Source organism: Lytechinus pictus, chromosome 17 (assembly GCF_037042905.1).
Source record: "Lytechinus pictus isolate F3 Inbred chromosome 17, Lp3.0, whole genome shotgun sequence".
NCBI lineage: Eukaryota > Metazoa > Echinodermata > Echinoidea > Temnopleuroida > Toxopneustidae > Lytechinus > Lytechinus pictus.
The window spans coordinates 14,862,537-14,886,473 of record NC_087261.1 but is presented as its reverse complement, the minus strand read 5'-3'; the positions used below and the strand labels follow the sequence as shown (position 1 = coordinate 14,886,473).

The 23,937-nt window shown below is 35.8% G+C and overlaps 1 protein-coding gene across 1 annotated transcript; it reads right to left on the bottom strand.

Moving 5' to 3' along the window:
* Positions 1–2,194: 2,194 nt before the first annotated feature.
* On the bottom strand, positions 2,195–23,493 carry LOC129280824 (annexin A4-like). Its single transcript, XM_054916830.2, has 12 exons — positions 23,039–23,493; positions 18,770–18,845; positions 14,499–14,593; positions 13,898–14,011; positions 12,296–12,352; positions 11,203–11,236; positions 9,033–9,115; positions 7,818–7,886; positions 6,741–6,842; positions 5,320–5,395; positions 4,749–4,861; positions 2,195–3,341 (listed from the first exon to the last, which is right to left on the bottom strand). Exons 1-12 carry the CDS (start codon positions 23,048–23,050, stop codon positions 3,222–3,224), a joined length of 951 nt encoding a protein of 316 aa, XP_054772805.2. The 5' UTR covers positions 23,051–23,493; the 3' UTR covers positions 2,195–3,221.
* Between the last annotated feature and the right edge of the window lie 444 nt (positions 23,494–23,937).

Below are 23,937 nucleotides of genomic sequence, written 5' to 3'. Positions count from 1 at the left end.
GGTGAGACAAGTTTCTATTTTAGGATGAGAGGCTAGAAATCATCATGCAAAGGTACAAATTACAACAGTATAAATGAACACAATTATGTACTACCGTGCTGTGTATTTCATTTAGGTTAAACTCATGCAGCTTCATTTTATCCCAAAATTTGTGACTATAACTATATTCGTCATAAGTGAATATTCGAAATATTTTCTTCTGCATTTTTCATTCGTTTATTTATACAGTTCAAATGCATGTAAATAAATGCAAATACATTCAAATATATATGTATATATATATATATTTATATATAAATATATAAATATATATATATATATATATATATATATATATATATATTTATATATATAAATCTTATTAGTCATTTGATGTCTCTACACATACCCTTTATTTCCCACGTACATCCGTATTTCCCTGTATAAAGAACATAATTCCCCACAGCGTGTTTAAAGTGTGGAACACAATGTTTTAGATTTCAGGGATAAAAGTTCTCTACACAGTAATTAAAAGGGTACTTCGAATTATATTTCATTAAAAATGAATTAAAGAGCACAATACTTGCCACTTATTGATATATTGTAATTATGTTAAATGATTCTGATTATTTCTTTGATGTTCGTTAATTCTTAAGTATTCATATGAATTTATTGTTATATTTCCATTGTTATTCATTTTATATTATTTACTACCTAATTTTATTGTTTTCATTGTACTTCATAATTTTGTATGTCGAGGGTTGCTTGTTTACAGGTTTGTAACTTTTTGTTAGAAATCCTGGTATTCCATGCACTACATTGTTTATATCAATAATTGTATCTTGATTTTACTTTATACCAAATAAATGTTAATCTGACCGTCACTCTATCACGTCTATTAACGGTGTGAATCCCAGCTTCACTCAGTCCACACTGTAAAGACACTGAACAGTCACACTGTCGAGGTGTCCAGAGTGTGAAACTATCTCCACACTGTTAAATTTGAGTATTTTAAAAGTGTGTATCACATTTTCAATTAGTCGACCATGTGAACATACTGAGCAGACACACTGTCTAGGTATTCACAGTGTGAAACTATCTCTACTATTACAGTGTTTAATTCTATCATTATCTCCACACTGTTAAATTTGAGCATTCTAACCGTGTGTATCACATTTCCACATAGTCGACCATGTGAACACACTGTGAACAGTCACACTGTCGAGGTGTCCACAGTGTGAAACTATCTCCACACTGTTTTATTTGAGCATTTTAACAGTGTGTATTACATTTCCACATAGTCGACCATGTGAACACACTGTGAACACTTGCACTGTTGCGGTGTCCACAGTGTGAAATTATCACCACACTGTTAAATTTGAGCATTATAACAGTGTGTATTACATTTCCACATAGTCGACCATGTGAACACACTGATCAGTCACACTGTCTAGGTATTCACAGTGTGAAACTATCTCTGCTATTACAGTGTTTAACTCTATCATTATATCCACACTGTTAAATTTGGGCCTTTTAACAGTGTGTATTACATTTCCACATAGTCGACCATGTGAACACACTGATCAGTCACACTGTGTAGGTATCCACAGTGTGAAACTATCTCTACTATTACAGTGTTTAACTATATCATTATATCCACACTGTTAAATTTGGGCCTTTTAACAGTGTGTATTACATTTCCACATAGTCGACAATGTGAACACACTGAACAGTCACACTGTCGAGGTATCCACAGTGTGAATCTATCTCTACTATTACAGTGTGTAACTCTTTTATTATCTCCACACTGTTAAATTTGGGCATTTTAACAGTGTGTATTATATTTTCTCATGGTCCACTATGTGAACTCGCTGTGAACAGTCACACTGTCGAGGTGTCCACAGTGTGAAATTATCTCCACACTGTTGAATTTGCAAATTTTAACAGTGATTATCTCGTCTTCACACAGTCCACTATTCGATCACGCTCACGGAACACTCACACTGCGTATATGTACATTAATAGTGGGTATTTTACAGATGTGAAAATCTCCATGTAGCCCATCGTATGAACACATTGTCAACTGTCTATGTGAACACACTTCACAAACTATGTGGCACAATGTTCGTTTTCAGCAGGGTTATAGGGTATTCCCTCAACTGTACTTCCTATTCTACAAGAAGAAATAATACATGTTCAAATGAAGCACATCAGATCTTTTATTTTCACTTTCTTTTTTATTCCTTTTTCAAACTCAAATTAGTCATTAATCAGCGTACATTAAGTTACCGAAATTCATAACTTGAAATGTAAAAATGATCTGAATTCATTGGGTGAAATCATTTCACATAGCATAGCAATAAAAGGTTGACAGAAGTTACTGCAATATTACCTCATTGCATTCATATTGAGAATTACACCAATACATACATGATCTTATTATTTCAAACATAATAGCCTAAGGTAGGCCCTTTGTAATGACCACATGAAAACAACAGACTACATGAAATAGAACAATATAATTATCCATCTTTTCATTATCGAGTTATAAAAAAAAACCGGACGATTAGACCACAAGATGAACACGGCTACATGAAAATGGCTTTGAAATCATATACGTGTAGGAAAAGAATAAGACTGAATTGAAATAGAACAAGAAGGAGAGAGAGAGAGAGGGGGGGGGGGGAGGACGAGACTGAGAAGGGGAGGGGGTGCGAGCAAAAGAGATAAGATGTATATAACGGTTTCAATCCAATTCCTTTCAATTTAACGTCATTTAAGAACATAAAATTATAACAAGTTTTTGGAAATGCTGTAGTTCTTATTATTCTGATATCAATCGCAATAAGAGACCAATAAAGTGAATAAACTAACAAAGCTTTTCATTTAGATAAAAATATATTTACAAGTAAGAATCCAACAGAGATATGCGTAGTGTCGACACTGAACAGGGATGGGATGCGTTATTATGTATTTCCGTAGAATTAATGAATATTCAGAAACACACACCCTATCTCGAGCACACTCTCAAAACATGCCTACACACCACATATTATCTACGTCTATATTTTAGCGATGTATTCATATAAGAATATAATTTACAAATTTACAAATTAAGGCTCTGTGGGAGTGTCCATCTTTTTTTATTGGGGTAAAGATGCGGGAGTATTCTAGATGCTTCTAAAATGGTCGAGAGGATGATTCTAATGGCCAAGACGATGATTGGCGGTGTGGTCAGCGATCTAGCTGGCCAGAGCGATCAACGCTCTCTTGAAATCACCAGAAACATCGTCCTCAATGAACTCGACCAGGGTTTGACCGTACATCGTTTGGAAGGCGTCTGCGATGCTACCAAGATCGATCTGTACAAATAAGCAATAAAAGAAATTGTCACATTTATGGTTACACTTCGTAATTCCGAAGGTTCGTTATTCCGAAGATTCTTTATTCCGAAGGTTCGTAATTCCGAAACACGTAAATTGCCTATGCCTCGATGTTCGTTAATCCGAAAACGTAAAAGGGTTCGTTAATCCGAATATTTGTGGCGTTATTCCGAAGGTTCGTTATTCCGAAGGTTCGATAATCCGAAAACGAAATAAGGTTCGATGTTCCGAAGGTTCGTTAATCCGAAAACGAAATAAGGTTCGTTGTTCCGAAGGTTCGTTAATCGGAAAACGAAATAAGGTTCGTTGTTCCGAAGGTTCGATAGTCCGAAAACGAAATAAGGTTCGTTAATCATTTCGTTTTCGGACTAACGAACCTTCGGAATTACGAACCTCATTTCGTTTTCGGATTAACGAACCTTCGGAATTACGAACCTCACTTCGTTTTCGGACAACCGAACCTTCGGAATTACGAACCTCATTTCGTTTTCGGACTAACGAACCGTCGGAATTACGAACCTTCGGAAATACGAACCTTCGGAATATCCGAACCTTCGGAATAACGAAGCTTCGGAATTACGAATGTATGCGCACATGTATTGGTAGTGTACATATCCCACCGTGTCTTGCTTTGTATTTATTACTACCATTGCTATTGTTTTTTATTGGTATAAATTATTTTAGAAGTACCAGTATTTTTCTGGGTGATTTCACGGGACGTCGACTTCCATAAAGTACAGCATGAATAAAATTATGCAAAGAACTTATCAAAAGTGCACCGACATTTGGGAACCGCACAACATAATTCAATATCATTATTATGGATGAACTCAGATAAAGGGCTTTAAAAACAACAACAAAAATCGAAAAAAAATTTATCGCATTATTCATGAGTTCACTCTATTTGTATGGTGATCGGGGATATCTTCAGCTTCCTCTTCTACTTCTTTTTGTTTTTGCTTTCGTAGCTGTGATGTTTCAGATCTTAAGCCGCGAAGTGGTTACACAGACACTGAGCCTACACTCTTAAAAAATGTTGGGCAACATACTGTCCACGCAACAATTTGTTAAAACTTTATCCAATTCTGGATAGTTTTATACCAATCATATGAGCTTTGGGTGAAAACTACATAGTATTGGTTGACAAGTACCCATAGTTGGATAATTTGTTTAACCAATTGTTGTGTGGACAGTATGTTGCCTAACATTTTAAGAGAGTAAGATATTCCAAGAATCCCCCATAAAAAAAAGCCAACAATGCTTTTGTTTCAATAGACACAGCCCCCTATTTAGCACCATCTGTACTTAAAAAGCACTCATTATTAAAGCCTTCTAGACATGCTAGATCTGTCAGAGCCATTTTTTAATGATCATGTATATACTCACCTCAGCCCTTGTAGCAATCACCCTGCCGAGGCAACGTTCATCTGTACCGAGTCCCTTCATCGCTTTGTAGAGAAGCTCTGCGAAATACTCATGTGGGTTCCTGATGTAATTCACTATACAAGCAAATAATATAGGGAAATTATAGAGAATCTGAGATGGAACATACTAATATCAATATTAGGTATTTGTAAAACGCACGTATCCACCATGATAGGTGCTCAGACCTATATTACCCTGGCTAAGCTCGGCTACTAATGACAGTGCTCACAGCTTTAATAGAAGGAATTACTACATATCGGTTCCGATTTACCTCATCTGGGTTGAGTGCAACACATTGTGGATAAATTTCTTGCAGAAGGAAATTACGCCATGGCTGGGATTCGATCCCACCAACCTCTGTTTCAGAGTCCGCAGACTAATCCATTTGGGCCACAACGCTCGCCACATGTCATGTCAACCTCCGCCAAACATTGACATTCAGGGGCGACGAAATGCTATTTTACATTAACATTAAATGATATTGAATCTTTTAAAGATATAGTTTTATAAGATTTTAAAGTATTTATCTTACCAATGTTAAGGTAACCTTGCTCCAGGTCTCCCGACATCTCGCTTTTGATAGACTCGATCATTGTCTTTCCAGCAGCCTGTCAAAATATTATTGTTAAATGGAAATGTTATTATTATAAATTACATGATGTTAATGAATGGATGAGAGTCAATTCATTCTATCACATTTCTACTTCAAGTTTTAGTTTAAAAAATACATACAAAGTAAAATACAAAAATGATAAAGGAGAGCAAGACAAACAAGATATGCTAATTTTAATAATAAAACTGGCGTATGCATAGTGGGGTTGGTGGCAGTTGATATCCAACCATTCCATGTCAAAGAAACAGAATAAAGAGAAGAATTAGAAAGAAAGAAAGAAAGAAAGAGAGCAAGTCTAACTGTCATAGTGGTATATAACTTATTATGACTTATGCAGGAGCTTCTTAATCGTCAAAACCACAAAATAAAATTATTTCCTGGTTCGTTTATCATCAATAAGCGAGATGAAATGATTTTGAGCATGTTCTTATTCAGCCCCTTGTTATTTTTGGTATATACGACAGAATGAAATGCACGTGTGGCATCATCGCCTTTCTTACTTTCATACCACTCGTGATGAAAAGTAAAAAATCATATATCTCTCAATTTTGTGCAAATTATCTGTACTAATCTGATCTTTCTCTTTTTATTCAATGCACTTATTTATTGGCATGTTTTATGAAGGGAATCATATAAGGTAGCTATTTACTCAATTAAAAAAAATACAAAAAAGAAACAAAACGTACACCCAGTTAAAGTGATTGGTTAACATTGGTTTGACTTTTAAAAAATCTGAGCTAGAAGGTCACACTTGTCACCTGTGTCTGTGATATGTTACAAAAATGAAGCCCAGAAAAAATTGCGTTCGAAAATAATTATCTAGTGCTTCAAAAATTGAAATATAAAGTGACCGAAAACACCATCTTAATTTCATCCCATACACTTATGTGTACTATTTAGGCGTCTATAAGACGCCTATTTACAAAATCGGGGTTTGCCTTGTAGTTTTAGCTTTTCATTCTCAATAATGGTTGTTTTCAGGGTTTATTAGTTCTAATACATGCACTTGTACACATGTTTCATCTTGGTTTGAGAATTTTTTTTAATCGGCTGCTCACAAAGTTAAACAATACCTTTAACTTATTGTTGGAAGTGAATGGGCCTTAAGTCTTCCACTCAAAATGATTGTTGCAAGGAACTTACGTTCAGTTGCAAATCGCGTGTATTAAAGTAAATTAAAAAAATCAAAAAAAATCAACCGTTTAGAAGCGTTACAAATTGTTGAAATGAAATCGAACGCAAATCGGCTAAAAATCTGACTTTAATGAAGACTTATGCTATATGGAATAGAACGTAAAATTTCTTGCAATATTCCAATATACTGTAATTTTCCTACTTACAGCGGCATATGCAATGAGCACAGCCCTAATGTGCCGAATACTCTTAGCAACAAGAATCCTCTGGAATTCAGATTCGTCTGTTCCGAGCTGACCCTCACCGGCCTAAGGAAAACATGAGAAAATATTTGAGAACAAAAGTTTGTTTACACATTTTGTTTTATTTAGAGAAATAAATTTCATGTTGATGCAGTTTGATTTGATTATTATTTGCTTCTGTAGTCATATCGTTCGTATAATGCATTTCACAGCACCAACAAGAATAGTTATTGTTTTAACAATTTCTGGTTGGTAAAGATGACTGGCTCTCAATTGACTCTTTTTATTTGAATTTCAAATAAAGACAAAGAAAATACGAAATCGGATATATTTATTCCGAAAATTAGAAAAAAAAACTATTATGCTTAGGCGCAGATCCAGGAGGGGGATGGATGGGGGGCTTGGCCCCAGGCCCATTTTGCTTATCGATTTTGTTTTGCAAAACTGGGTCCTGATAGTAAATCCTGAATCTTCCCCTGCTTAAGCATTATGTAACAATGTTATTTTTTCTCCTCAAATACATGAAATCCATATGATTTATCATTGGACAATTGACTCATAGATATAGCAAAATAAAGGTAAAAGTTGACAATTTTAACCAAGTACAGATGAATATGTTCAAATTCAAAATATTCAGAAATATACCACTGAAATATTTGGAAAGGGAAATCGAATAGTGTGATACAAAATATAGGCAACAGACACGTTTAAAAGGTCAGAAATATTCAACATTTCGAGAATTGACTAATTTGCTAGTCATATGAAAATTAGGAACTTACTGAAAATATAATAACACAAACAGTGTTATAATGCCGTGTGGTATATTTGCCATAAATGTGGTATAATTGCATTGTATAGAATATTAAAGATAACATAAATGGGACATATCTATCGATCTTAACGTCATTTTACTCTTTGCAATCGCTCAAATTTTTACTAGGGTTGGGAGGGTCAAAGATGTGGATCGTTCTTCATTTCATTAGAGCTAGATCATGTTTATTTGACGACAGTGTAATGTTGTAACCATAGCAACAAACATACCTCTACCAGAGCTTGTGCATCAGCTTCAACCTTTTCAGCGTCGATCTCATCTGATTCGTCACGAGCTCCCTGTAGACAGAAAGATAGAGAGAAAGAGAGAGTTCGATGAGAGAGTGGAAGAGAAAGAAGGGGGCCCGGGTAGATAAATGTATATTGATAATTTTTGTATCGATCCGGCATGCAATACACAGTGCTGGCGGACATGGAAGAATTAAGGTTTTAAAGCTTACAATGCTTAATTGTATATGTATTTCTATTTAAATTCAACTTTTATTTTTGGTTATTCTCAGTCAAAAAAAAAAACGATCAAGCAGATATACCCTGCGGTCGTATTCTGAATAGCATTGACTTTTCGTATTTTTTCTATTGATATCACATTATCAACTATATCATATTGCTATCGACGAAAATTGCATTCTAAAAAGTTAGGGTATGAAAATATTATAGGATAACGAGACATTGCTATATTTTCCCCCAGGATATTCCCTTTCCTTTTTCCGATTTTGTTCAGGTTTTTTTTTCGTTGAACACAAAAATCTTCTTCTTAATCATCCTATATCAGAGAAAGTCACAATGGTCATGTGGTTGTATATCCAACGTTGCTTACAGCGTTCAAATCATATCTTGTGTAAACAAACATTATTTTGTGCAAGTATTCAAAATTGTAAATGTACAGAGGATTAAGTCGAATGGGCATCAATTTAGTCAAATGTAATAAACAATTTTTTTTTTAAATCGAAATACGAATGCAACCATTTTTGCATGCATGTTATGTAGGGAAGATTCCGTCATAACTACGATACAATTTGTTTTAGTTTCTTTTTCACAAGTGCACACCTAGTTTCCAAGAATGCATGTAGCATTTCCATGATAAAACTGCACCGTCAATTAAACATCATGCCCACGGGGATAGGTGCCGTGGCCGGGAATCGAACCCCGGACTCTCAAATGTCTGGCAGTCGCCTGAGACCACTCGGCCACGGCACCTGGCACCTACAGTTACACCAACGAAATCGATTCCAGACCGATCAAAGCCCTTACGTTATTTCCAATGGCATATCATCTGTCGGTTTGGAGTCAGTTTCGTTAATGTGACTGTGTCATTGGCGGATACGTTGATATAATGATGGCAATTGTCTGTGATGTTAAACACGCCCCTGGTATTCTGAGTATGATCTTTTATATGGTATTGTTTAATTGTTTTAATGGACTTACCGTGCACAGTCCTACCAGCAGACGTTTGAGGTCCCCGCTTGTCTCGCTCTCGAGGTCACCCTCCAGGTCGTCGCCATATCCAGCTGAAATTATTGTGCAATAAACATATTGAATATCGAGGTCGATTCTGACAATTAAAATATAAGTCACTTTGAGGAGGACAATACAAAAAAATATAACCCTGGTTGAAAGATCACAGTGTGTTAAAAGTGTGTCCACATTGTATTCACAATGTGTTCACAGTATGTCCACAGTGTATTTACAGTGTATTCACAGTGTGCTCATGGTATGCTCACAGTATGTTTACAGTGTGTTCACAGTGTACAGCACATTGTGTTAAAAAGGACACTTTATTAATCCCCTACTGGAAATATCACAGTGACACGCAGTGTATGTGTATTCACATTTGTGTTAAAAGTGTGTTCTCAAAAAAGGACTCTGTGAATTTCCTACTGGAAGAATGCAATGCAAACGGTGTGTTCACAGTGTGTTCACAGTGTTCTTCCAAAACTGCAAATATGATCCGCAACTTTTAAGTGCACGTAGTTAACAATGTAAAGATTCTACACCGTAAAAAAATCCACAGTGTGAGGGATCCCAACAGATGAAGTGTTTATATTCAGGACTGTGAATGTGATTTCAAACTGTGGTCATGTCTTTGGTGAACATGGTGAATGTGTGAGCTCAAAGTGTGTGCTCACTTAGTTGACGATGTGGAGATGTGATTATCAACTATAATATTCAAATTTAACATGTTAAGAACATATTATACTGTGGACAATTATTCGCCTATGTGAGATTCAGTATGTCAAATGTGATCATTTTTTTAAAGTGTGGAAATGATTTCATTGTTGTTCATACAGTAAAGACCTCGATGAGAATTACCTGCACGTCACTGTGAATCATTGCGTTAAACCTGAGCATTATAACACTGGGGAGACGACTTAACATTTAATTGTGCTCCACTCTATATGACACTGTGAGACACTGTGAGTCTCTGTGTTCTCTCCAGCAAGAGAATACTGGAATAACTAAGAACACAAACTGAATTTGTAAATCGGGAAAGTGGTATATTTCGTCGTAAAATCAAATTCATATCCAATTTATCGGTGGATATTATGCACTTTATCTAAATTTCACATTTAGTGTTCATGATAATGATAAGGAAGAGTTAGGAAATTCACAAATGTTGGTCTTATGAAGATGTTGGTCTTATCCACTTCACAAATACTAACTTTTAAATCCCCAAATGATTGTTTTCGCATGTTTAACATAAAATCTATTTAATTCGTGCTTTCCGCGTCTGATTCACTTCCTATAATAAAATTTCATTCTTAAAACTAGGAAATTCAAATGAATTATTGCTGACATGTGATTTGGATAATGTGTCCCTACATTATTGAAAAAAAAGGAAAAGCAATTAGCACTATTCCATAGAAATAAAGCAAAAAATTGAAAATTGTGATAAATGCACATGACGAAGATTTTATAATTATAGTCTATCACAATGATCAGGTATACAAGAATATTTTTGTGCTCTGTTGACTTTTCTTTTTTTATTGTGATGGCGCTATTATTTTAGTTTCGTCAAATAAACAAAGATATTCGACTTTCATCGGTCGGCTCTCTGAATATAATATCTGCGCCAAGTTTGAAATGATAATTCATCGCATGGACATGAGAGGGCGTAATTGAAATTAAAGCGACAATTTCAGAATTTAGCATCAAGTAGATAGATCCCTGTTATGAATCAGTATATAGAACTGTCGAATGCTGAATACTCGCAAGAGTACAGGACTGTCAGGTCAACGCAAGTGATAAAACAATGATGGCCAGTGAGCGGGTCTGGAAGACTTTTTTTTTCTCAGAGGTTAAGCACTAACTCTAGAGCTCGCGACCCCCCCCCCCGGCCTTCCCCTTAAAGAATAATACAAAAACAAGAACATTAATATTAAAAAAAAAACGCGAGCGGGAAGGGGACGGAAATGTTGGTTATAAATGGCCGAAGATCGTCTTATCCCCACCGGCCCAAAAAAAAATCTCTGCCGGCGCGCCGAGATATAACTCAACTACTTTGTCAAGCTTTGGTTATGATGGTTACATTAGGTTTCATTAATTAATCTCTCAAAATTCAAAATTTATCATAATTTTTATTACTGAGAATTCTCACCTTTTACGTAAGCCGCCTTGATAAGCTGTATTTGCTGTTTCATTCGGAGGAAGCAAAATGAAAAGATTGACATTGTATGAATTTCATATTTAGATCATAATAACAGAGCTTCTTCATCATAAACTCCCATCAGACAATGACATCCGTAAAGGTAATATTATAACTGAATAGAACCCAATTTTTGGAGGGCCCAAGAAGAAAATAAGGAAACGTACTAAATTTTCGAAACAAATATCGTCTTCTAATGTAATCTAAAATCATTAAAGGTCAAGTCCACCCTGGCCAGAAGAATGTAGATTTTAATAAACAGAGAAAAATCAAATTAGTACAACACTGAAAATTTCATCAAAATCGGATGTATGATAAGAAAGTTATGACATTTTAAAGTTTTGTTTATTTTTCACAAAACAGTGATATGCACAACTCAGTGACATTCGAATGAGACAGTCGATGATGTCCCTCACTGACTATTTCTTTTTTTTTTATTGTTTGAATTATAAAACATTTCCCTTTTTACAGATTTGATAATAAAGACCAACTTGACTGAACCATATAGTATTGAACAATGGTAATGGTAATTCCACATGTTTAGGGAGGAATTAATCGTTGTTTCACTTGACAATGATGAGAAAATTAGAATATTAATATTTCATATAATAAAATACAAAAGAAATAGTGAGTGGATGATGCCATCAGTCTCCTCATTTGCATACCGACCAGGATGTGCATATTAACCGTTTTGTGAAATTAAGCAAAACTTTGAAATGTCATAATTTTCTTATTTTACATCTATTTTTGAAGAAATTTTCAGTGTTATGCTTGTTGAATTTTTCTCTTTTTATTCAAATCAACTACTTATTGGGGTAAACTTGTCCTTAACTATTTCCCGATTGCACCTTTGGTACTTACAGTTATTTCAGGTATTTTTTAGAATAGATGCACACTGAAGAATTATACTGAACAATAATATGAATGTGGAAGAATTATATATGTGGGTAGGACAAGAAGCACTCATGCATAGCTAAGTGAAGAAAAAAAAAACCAAACATTTAAAAAACAAAATAAATAAGTGACAATTCATGAAATGACTCACGGCGTTTGATCGAGCACACAATATTTCAAGAAGAACCTTCTCGTCAGTACCTGCTCCCTAGAGATGAAGGAGAAATGACAGAGAGCATGGGGAACGCTGAAGTTAAATCGGAGTTAATTATGACAGCAATATTAATAATATGATTTCTAAAATATCATTATTCATGTTAACAAAGTCATACTTGATATAATAATGATTATGATAACAACAAAAATAGTAATGGTGATGATAATGAAATGATAATAGTGATGAGGATGATGATGATGATGATGATGATGAAAATTATGATCTTAATATCAATGATAACGATAATAAAGTTGTAACAAGTTGTTAAAATAATCATACTAATAACAATGTTAACTTCTTGTATTTTGTAATTCTCTCTGACTCTCTCTTTTTTTAAAACTGAAACTACTTTGATATAGGAATTACCATCTTGTTGGACCAGTATCACAATGCCTCATGTGAGGGTCACATATATAAAAGAGGCACGCTCAATATTTACAACGGATGATAATACACGTGTATACATGGTTTTCTCTATAATCACATTCAATTAATTCGATTGGACAATTGATTATGATTTTATGAAACATGTTACTGTTTTAGATTCTTTCTGACATGGTGGGCGCAAAGTAAAGACATACCCCTAATATTTATATAGTGATTTTAACTTTCTGTACTTAGTTTGTTCTTACAGTTAAATTGTTGATTAATCAATGGTATATTTTATTAATATACTGGCCAGTCACGGCTTACATGTCTTACAAAGAGTTATAATTGATACGATCAACCGCAACTATGGAAATCCATCAATGTCATAATTTGCCATTCAAGAAAATTTGTACAATCCTTTTGTAAACAAAGAGGAGCACACTGCACTGTCAAGACAATGATGAATGTATGAATCAGGGGCGGATCCAGCTTTTTATAAAGGGGGGGTTGGGGTGGTATGCGAGGGAGCGTAGCGACCGAGTCCAAGCGAGCGGAGCGAGCGAGGGGGGAGGGTGTGGGAGGGGGGGTGTCCCCCCTCCCACAGTAGGGAAAATTTTTGAAAATCTGTGTGTGAAAATGGCGTTTTCTTGCATCTAAAACACCACTCTTTTTGGTATAGAGGTCGTTGCCAAATTAACCCCCATGAAAATTTGTAAAATTAAGTTGCATTTTCCTGCAATGTATAGGCCAGTTAACAACACAGATACAAAGAATTGGGGACCTTGGAATAAGCACTGTTAGCCTAATACTTTTATTATTTGTTCGCCCAACCCCCCCCCCCTCCCCCCCCCCCAAAAAAAAAAAAAAATAATAATAATAATAAATGAAATAAATACATAGAAATAGAATAAAATAAAATTACAAGTTTAAAAAAAAAGATAAAATTAAAAAAAATGGTCCCCGGATTTTTTTTTTTTGGGGGGGTTGCAACCCCCCCAACCCCCCCTCTAGATCCGCTTCTGTGAATATACATCATATCTCGAAAACAGTTTGAATGGATATGAGCATTTTAGACGTCGGGGTTTCTTGCTTTCCATAGTTGTGGTTGATTGGATCAATCGCTACACTCTGCAAGACGAGGCCCAGGTGATTGCTAGAGGTTCTTACCGACATTGCATTCTTGAGGCAGGTAGCATCGAAGATAGGAAGGGGCGTCATGATACCGACGATGATGTCCTCAAAGTCTCCTTTGAGCTCGCTCTTGAGATCGTCGATCAGGTCCTGGATGATGAATGATACGATGGGAAGGAAGCTGATAAGGTTGTGATAATCACCCATTATGCTGAGTTTTCTACATACTAAAGAGGTTGACTGATCACGTAGTAACAGATGATTCCACTAAAAAAGATTTTTTACCAAGCTCACTACACACTGCAAAAACTGTAGTGTTAACCGGTGTACACAGAGGACCACATCAGTTGTTTTACACCGGTGTTAAATTGACAGTGTTAGGTTAACACCTATAAGTGTTATTGGAACACATTTGGTTGTTACATTTAAACGCTTTGGTGTAATGTTCAATCTCTAAGGTGTAATATTAACACCTCAGGGTGTGGTCATCTATTAACACCAACTGGTGTCAGTTTTAACACCGGTTTTTACACTGCATGTTTAATTATTTTCGGCTTGTAGTAAGCACCTAAATTGAAAGATCGTGCATTGCTGATGGAAATAATGATTTTAAACAATTTTTGAGAATTGATCTTACCCTTCCATAGGATGCCTTGTAGTGGTTAGCTAGCTCCTGTCTCTGGTCATTGGTTCTATAACACAAAATATCCAAGATGGCTTGCTCGTCCGTACCTGAAAAAAGATGAAATACATCGTGAGCAAACTAATTGACAAAAGGCAAGATTTGTTTTGTAATTCCAACTGTAATTTTTAATGAAAGTTTGATTTTCAAACATAAATGACATAGGGAAATTTAACACTGAAATCCCAACTAAATACGTTGTAAAACAAGAAAGTTAAGATTTTTTTTAAATTGGCTTAATTTCACAAATCTTTTATGAAACAAGGGAGACGATGGCGTCACACACTTACTACATGTATTTCCTTTATGACATTTTATCACATCATTAATATGTTCGTGTTTGTAGATAGAGCGGGTGTGTACCAAGTTGCAATTTACCCACCTCGACAATGACTATATATAACTTATTTATTCCTCTGATGTTGTAAAAACGATTCGTTTGTTTACTCTATATTTATTTGTTTCATTTGATTCTAATACCAAATCAAGCCTATATGACCCTATATGAATTAGAATCTTATACCTCGGTCACATTTGCCAGTTTGCTTCACGGCGGCCGTCTGGCGAGTCGAAAACAGCCGTTTTAACATTTTTTTTGTAATAGCTATACGGTTTGAATAAAAGTTAATAAAACGGTTGTTTTCGACTCGCCGAATGGCCGCCGTAGAGCAAATGTGACCGAGGTAAAGTACGGCATACATTCCTACTCATGTGGGCGTGTATATAGTTTCATGTTCATCGAGGCTACACTCACACCAACGAAACCTACTCCAAACCGATCGATATGTCATTGATAATAACGTAATAGATTTGATAGGACTGGAGTCGGTTTCACAAGTGTGACTGTTATAATCCCGAGCAAGATCAAATACTTCGATCGTTGTTTCGTTTGCTCAAGTACTCGAAAGTTTGTTCGCAGTCTTTGAGTAAGGTTAATATTAAAGAAAAGTAAACACGTACTCAACAGGTTACACGTACTTCATGACCAGAACAAAGTAAACAAACTATACCCGAAAACGATGTTTCTCTCGTTAAATTTACTACCCAAATCCATAGCTTGGAATCCAGCGTTTGGAGATTCTTATATTAGACCTATATCTATTTATCTATATTTTTTTATACGTGATCCTTTACCGACACTCTTTGACGCCTAAAATCATAACAACTACATGCTATTTGCGAAAAAACACATCAAATTACTCGTTTCGATTTTTGACCCATTTGAATAATAAATAATATGCTGTATTTTGTAATTCATTAACATATCGTTTATTATGTTAGTTACATTTTGGCCCCTGTCACAAGCCTTGACTTGACAGGTTCCCTAACAAGTTTGTTACCTGTTATATCCTTTACAATTTTTTAAATGTAGTTGAATGAATTGAAATGGAAATAGAAATCTCCGCAAATAAAGGGAACAGGAAAATTGTATTATATCTCCCTCCGATTCCAGCTCTTCACCGTCATGACTGTTGCTGTCTGTCCGTTTTGTCTATTTTCCGTTTGGTCTCATTCCACAGTTCCTCTACAACCAGTTCGTCTATACTAACCATTTGGTCTAATTGTCATTGAAAGACGATTTGAAAAGTTCAATGTTGCCAATTTCACGGAATGAAGTCGGGAGGGAGTTCCAGAGGCGCGGGGCAATAGATAATTATCCTTTTATAGGCATGGGCGGATATCCCAGGGGGGACAGGGGGACGTGTCCCCCCTACTCAAATAGTAGGGGGGACACAATATCAAATGTCCCCCCTACTATTTTTGGTCTTTTATGATGGTAAGTAATACATCATTCAAAATCGAAATAAAACATGTACTTTAGGACGAGATGACCTTACTTTTTGGACGATAACCCTTTTTTTTTTGCTTGTCAAATTTATTTTCGTCGAAATGACATTAAATTTGGGGAGATAACCTTTTTTTTTCTTTCTTCTTTCTTTCTTTTTGCTTGTCAAATTTTCCAGCCCCTTGTCCCCCCTACCTTTTGGGAGAGATTTCCGCCCCTGCTTTTAGGCGTGTGATGTCTAATGTCTAATAGGTTCTACCCGATTTGTCTAATATCTACTTGGTCTAACAACACATAGTCTATATATCTTATAGATGAACCATTTATGAAACGAAAACATAATAGAAGTCAAGGTGGGAATAGACTAAATGACAATTTTGTGGGAAGTTGCAAAGTGTAGTGTGAAAGAAAATGATAACTAGACCAGATTGATAGTAGACCAAATTAGTTTATGTCATGTTAGATTGGACTATCGGATACGTAGACCAACTGCTAGTAGACCAAGTGGGTATAAACCCATGATTTTGCCATGTTGTTGGGTAAACTGCCGATTCGTCCACTGTCAACTCGTCCACTCACCACATGGTCTGCCTTCATTTAGTCTAATGCAATTCCGTCCATCAACATTTCGTCTACCAACCATTTGGTTCAATCATCACTTCGTCTCATCACCATTTCGTCTATGACCATTTCGTCTCATTTCCAGTTTGTCTAATTTTCGTTTCATTTTTATTCATTTTGCACAATTAACACTTAGTCCAATTAGATCAAAAATGATAGTGGACTAAATGGATATTGGGCCAAAAGGTTATTAGACGAAATGAGTGAGTAGACGAATTGGCAATTAGACCTTGTGGATGGTGGACGAACTGATGGTAGACCAAATGATAGCAGACACGTTGGCAATTGGACGAATTAGAAATAAACCTGTAGTTGGCACTATGACTCAAGTCAAAAGGTTGCACACGACCGAGATTTGTCTGTAAGATTAAATCTGTGATTCATGTATACTTTAGGATGTGAGGGCCGTGAATCATCCACGTTCTACAAATCAAAAAGATTTATACAAGGTGTGAATGATGCAGCCAAGATTTATATCGAAGCAAAAAAAAATTATATTGGAGGATCATCTTTGACGGCATCTATGTTATTGTTTCCCTACACATAGGAATGAATAATCATAATAAGAATAGCGCAAATATGGAGTATAATAACAAAAGGGGATGTTGAGGCCACTGCGCACATTTAGACGTCGACGATCATAATATTTTTAATGATATGAAAAGTAGTCGTATTAGTTTTTTTTTTACAAAGTTTTGTAATTCATAAATAAAAGATGTTCAAACCGGTGACTGGATACCTATATACAATGTGACTTATATTAATAATAATAATAATAGGCATTTGTATAGCACTATCTATCTAGAAATAATCTATTCCGAGGCGCATTGTTTATTATTATTATTACCCCGGCTTTGGCTCGAGCTGCCTTTCAGCGCTCAGTGCATTCGAGGAATTAATCCTGCCGGGTACCCATTCACCTCACCTGGGTTGAGTGCAGCACAGTGTGGATAGATTTCTTGCTGAAGGAAATTACGCCATGGCTGAGATTCGAACCCACGACCCTCTGTTTCAAAGTCAGAAGACTAATCCACTGGGCTACAACGCTCCACATTGATAATTAACATATATTCGTTATACATGTAGAGGCCAAGTATTGGGTTTGAAATTATATATGACGCATACTAATAAGACCGGTATCGTTTCGACACTCCGGCTGTCATCGGTGAATTTGGATTCGAAATATCACGTAATCTTGTTAACCTCTTTAGATCCCAAAAGTTTGACTTTGGGAAGATTTCAAGAGCGTTGCCTGAGTCATGCGGCTTAACGAGGTCGCACTTTCGAGTGAAACTGCTGTCAACGACCAGGCACAAAGTTGATGCCTTTGTGGGCTTTTTTTGCAAAGAAGAGCCAAATCCGTATAAGTTTTAATGTGTTTGAATATCAAGGCCAAGTCTATCCCAATCATGCCAATTTGATGTGAATATGTAGCGGAAATTTCATCAAAATCAGCTGCAAAATAATAAATGTCTTTGAAAGTTTCGCTCCTATTTTGCAAAGAATTTAAATGATAAAAATAGATTCATTTAAAACGATGATTTACACCTGACTGTTGCAGGTGCATAAAAAAAAATGACAGTGTATAATTTATGAATAGTCGCGAGCGAGCGCAAATTTTGACTTGCTAAACATGAAAACCTAATTAAGCGATTATAGTAGATTTAGGCAGAAATAGTATGATTTCACAATTTTTCTTTCTTTTTCTCCTAGTCGTGGAACTCTTTTAGGGGGTCAAAACCAACCCCCATCTATTCGCCAAAGATTTAAAGCCGCCCCTCTTAAATATCTTAAAGCTTAAATCAATGATAATCCATACCAAGTCCTTTCATTGCTTTCCTAAGAACTTGAACATCCTCGTCCTTGTCGAATCCCTCGAATTCTGTCACGGTAGGCTAGGAAGAAAAATGAATAAAAAACGAATGTTAAAAAGGTATTTGAAAAAAAAAGAGAAATTGAATCAAACATACAGTAAGAAGAATGAGTCTTTTAAACCCAATAAGTAATAAATTGTATTTTTCAAAAGTCTTAAAATAATAATGAATTCATAATACGTATCAAATAATACGGCCAAAGCATTGGCAGCTCACAGGCAATACTATCAAACTGGCCAGCTATTTTTAGTGACATCCGATAAAATAATTCTTGAAGAGGATGTGTAATCTCGTAAGAGTCATTTTCATGATCTTAGGTGCATTATATTGTTGTTTTATTTAAATAATTTTCAGAGGGAAATGGATCACTGCCATGACTGCCTAACACACTGCCAAGAAATACATACTTGATGTTAAGCCTAGCTTTGAGATCACATTCAACCACAATTTTCCTCATATTCTTACAGGGCCTTGGAATGATTTAAAAATAGGGGGTGCTGGGGGTTTGTTCAGAAGAAAAAAAATATTTTCAGATGATGGGGATTTTGGTGAGGTAAAACAAAATTGACAAGCAAAAAAACCACAGCAACCCCGCTTCCCAGGACCATGCATTCGTAAAGTTTATCGCATGAACATAGAAGCAAAATGCGATGACCAGTAATTTATCGATCACGTGATGACCACGATAATCAATGCCTGCTGTAAACTCATACTCCTAAGTAGTTATATATATAAGGGTATGTTAACCCTAAAATGGCCGGGGGGGGGGTTGAATCAACCCCCCCTCAACATTTTCTGCGATCATTCCGCCGCGCGAAATTTTTTGACCGCGCCACTCGCAGAGTTTATACTTTTAAGTCTCGCGCATTTTTTGAGACCAAATTTACGACGCCCGGGTACGCGGTTCCGAAATTTCGTAAGTGCATGTCAGACCAAAAATTGTTCCAAAACGTGATTTTGTTTACAAAGTCAATGCAAATTGAGTTTTCTCATTTTATTCATAAAGATATGATTATTTTTACTTTCAACAGCTGAAATCAATTGATTTGAGCATTATTATGCTTCAAAAAGGTTGTGCAATAAATCTGGTGAAAAAAACAAAGAAAAACAAAAGGTTGAAAAACAAAGCAATACATAAGAAATTCATAAAACAATAAAATACATAAGAAATTGATTTCCAAACCGAAGTTTTTTTCAAGTGCGATTGTTAAGAATGCTACAAAGAATATTTTTACCAAAAATTAGCATTCTAGGAGCTTTATTTAGTGAATTAGAGCAAAAAGTATAATTTATGCATAAATTAGCATAATTAATTCATATAAAATAAAATCTCATTATTTTGGATAATTTTACCATACAGCCTTATAGATTACATCGCACACTACCAGCGTGCAAAATTTTGCGGCGCTCGTGTGATCGGCGGCCGAGATCTCAGGGGGGGGGGTTGAATCAACCCCCCCCCCCCCCCCAGCCACAGAACAGCCAAAAAAGCCCGGCCTAGTTAGGGTTAAGAGGAAGATTCTTCAGTAAATCTGCCTCCCACACCATCAAGACTTGGACTTTGGACAAAATCGACAGGATTTCAAGCAAATAGAAAGGTGGTTTCCAAACCGAAATCCCCCGTTTGGTATTAAGGATATAAGTGGGTATATAATTAACCATGCTGAACATAAATTATACATGTAACGTAACTAATAGGCAGACCCCTTTGCAAGGTATGCCTATACCATATATATACGTATACCCATTGAACAATTATGTTTTATTTTGGGCGATATTGATTCGGAAATGCGGTGCATAAGTAAATTTGTGCATAAATAAATTCGTGTTCCAAATATACATTATTGATTGCGCTAATTGATGATATACAACTGACATGCATGTTGATATTATAATAGGAGTTCCCTTAAAAATGATAAGCTACAATCTATCCATACAGAATGGGCATGGGTAATAACTTATTTCTATTTATTGGTATTCAGTGGTATATGAGGCCATCTTGCTGGGTAGGACACAGTGCCACACACCGCGTTCACATAGTGGACTATGTGAATATGGGTAATCGACACTGCTGAAATGCTCAAATTTGACAGTGTGAAAAAGATTTTAACCCATGTTTCGTACTGTGGATAAACTGTGAGCACACTATGGTACATACTGTGGTAAAATATAAGCAGGGACCAAACCTCTTAAACCAGAGGCTTCTCATGGATACATCAAGACTGCAAAATACTATAATAATTACTCTAAGGAACATAATCACAGGGGCCGCGGAACAAAGTGGGGGGGGGGGGGGCTGAGCCAAAAGTGGGGGGACTGACCATGCTAAAAATCACAATCATAATGGTCATGTTTACATTTTTGTACACGGTTTTGGTAAAAAGTGGGGGTGGGGGGGGGGGGCGCTGAAGCCCCCCCCCCCCCCGGTTCCGCGGCCCCGAATCATGGGGTAACAGCTTTGCATTGAATTTATAAACAGCATTTTTACTGTGCAGAACCAAGGTGCGTTGAAGATCACTATAATTTATGCCTTCTATAAACTCATTATAGTCCCTACTCCTAAGTTAATCAACAAGTACACCTTATAAGGATATGTTAGTAGAAAGATTCTGCAGTAAATCTACCTCCCACACCATCAAGACTTGAACTTTGTTCCCTTTATGCTTATCAAGACAAAATTGACCAGAATTAAATCAATTTGGTTAATCCCCGCACCGCATTAGCTCATAAATCAATCAGACACCATGGTTCAGATGTTTGGAATTCTCTTCCACATAATATTTGAAATTTGAAAACCTCACATTCTTTTAAATTGGCTGTACAGCACAATCTCCTTTCAAAATTACAGTAAAGTGCTAGTAACGTACATGAATACATGTATTTTGTTTTCTTTCTTCTATTCGCAACTGAAGATTAAGAATTTAACTTTGTTGAATTACTATACCATATATTCATAACAATTTGAAACTTAATTGTTATATCTTGGCAGTCTATCACTTTTATATTCTTCTCTTTCTTTCCTCTCTTCCTTATTCTTACATTTTTATTTTGTTTTCTTGGATGCAAAACCAGTTTAAAGGTGCTTCAACCAATCAAGCTTTTAGCTTATGTTGTAACACCTTTGTATGTTCATTATCATGATTATTTACTTGTGTTTCATATATATATTTATATATTATCTGTGTATTCTTTTACATTGTACATTGTGAACATGCATGAATAAATAAATAAATAAATAAATAGTTTTCAAGCCACTACCCCCTGGTTTGGTATTACAGATATAACGTGGGCAGATAATACTTTAATTAATCATACGGAACATTATAGCCTGTACACAGTTCATTTTGCAAGGCATATACCCAGTATGTATACCCAGTGAAAATCATGTTTTATTTAAGGCGATATTGATTCGGACACGCAGTGCATAATTTCGTGCTCCAACATACATTATTGATTGCGCTAATTGATGAAACTATATTTGACATACATGTTAATAAATTACGATAGGAATGCCCTTCTAAATGATGAGCTACAATTAATCTATCCAAACGAATTGAATATGGGTATTATTGTAGGCCTACGCAAAATATATATATTCCTTAATTTTCAATGGTTTGATGTCACTTCGATGAGTAGAACAGTGCCTTCACAAGCAAGTACATAACATAGTGGACTACTGTGTATAATATGAGGATTAGATTCATACTACTACTACTACTACTACTACTACTACTACTACTACTAATAATAATAATAATAATAATAATAACAATAATAATAATAATAATGGCAATAATGATTTAATGTTGTTAATAAATTACCATTCTTGTTGTCAAGAACTGAAGCCTTGATATGAAGACATCGGACAATATAATGAAATGGCTTGCCATACATAACACGGACCACGGAACCGGGTGGGAGCTATTGGGCTTTACACTTTTTAATTGATATGTACAATAGCATAACATGACTACCTGATTGTGTACGCATTTTTAAATGATCATAGCCCCCACTTTTTGCTCAGTCCCCCACCTCCTCTTTCAAAACCGTGCAAGGCCCCCTTCGCAAAAAATAATACATCTTGACAGCATTAAAAGCGGTGAAAACGTGTGCTGAAGAATTAAAAACAGCCAGGATATACTCTCTGGCAAACAGAGGAACACTAGAAATGAATATCTTTATCTGAAATTAAAATTGTATCTTAATACACTCACCCTGTTTTCCATATTGTCAGTCGTTTTACTTTGAAGAGAGAAGCGAAGGAAATTCACCCTGTTGATGGTCTGCGATGGATGTGTGTAGCTAGCCCGGTTGAGTGTTGTCGGTACTCGAGTATGAGTTTACAAGCTAGCTAATAATTTGCTCGATATGCCGTACCTTTATTGACACACGTATAGGAAATGCGTGCATGACGTCACAATAAGGGAGAGGTTCGATGAAATGAGGCAAGGCTATGCAGGGTTCTGGATGTAAATGGGTACTCATCACTAGACCGAGACAAAAGGATGCAAGAACTAATTAAAACCCAGAGCGGTCATCCGTTTCAAAATCGAAGGTTGAAAGAAATGTCTCACTCGCGAAACGCTTCTCAATGCATTAATCTGAATGGAGTTGCATTGAGTTCACCGAGTCCAAAGGACCAAGTATGCTATTCCCCACATTCAGCTGTGTTTAATGCAATGGCGTAAAGATTGGGGGCTGGGGGGGCTCTTGTCCTCCCCCAAAAATAAATAGAATAAAAATAGATAAAAAGTAAAAAAATAAATTTCACAACAAAAAAAAAGAGAAAAGGAAAGAGAGAAGGGTGAAATAATTATTTTCTGAATAATTATGATTGGATTCTCGTAATGAAAATGTAGATGTTTTGCTCGCTAATTCGCTCGCTCGCAACTTTTTATAAATTCTACTCGATACGCCATATCTAACCCGCTCAAAATATTTGGTTCATTACGCCACTGGTTTGGTAAATAACGAATAGGCTTAAATGTTAAAACGGCTTGCCATACGGCCGGGCGAGGCTGAATCAAAAATGTATTCAAGCAGATCCCCTATATGCGTTAATCAGAATAAAGTATAATTCAGTGAAAGGAGTTGGATAGATGGAACCGCTTTA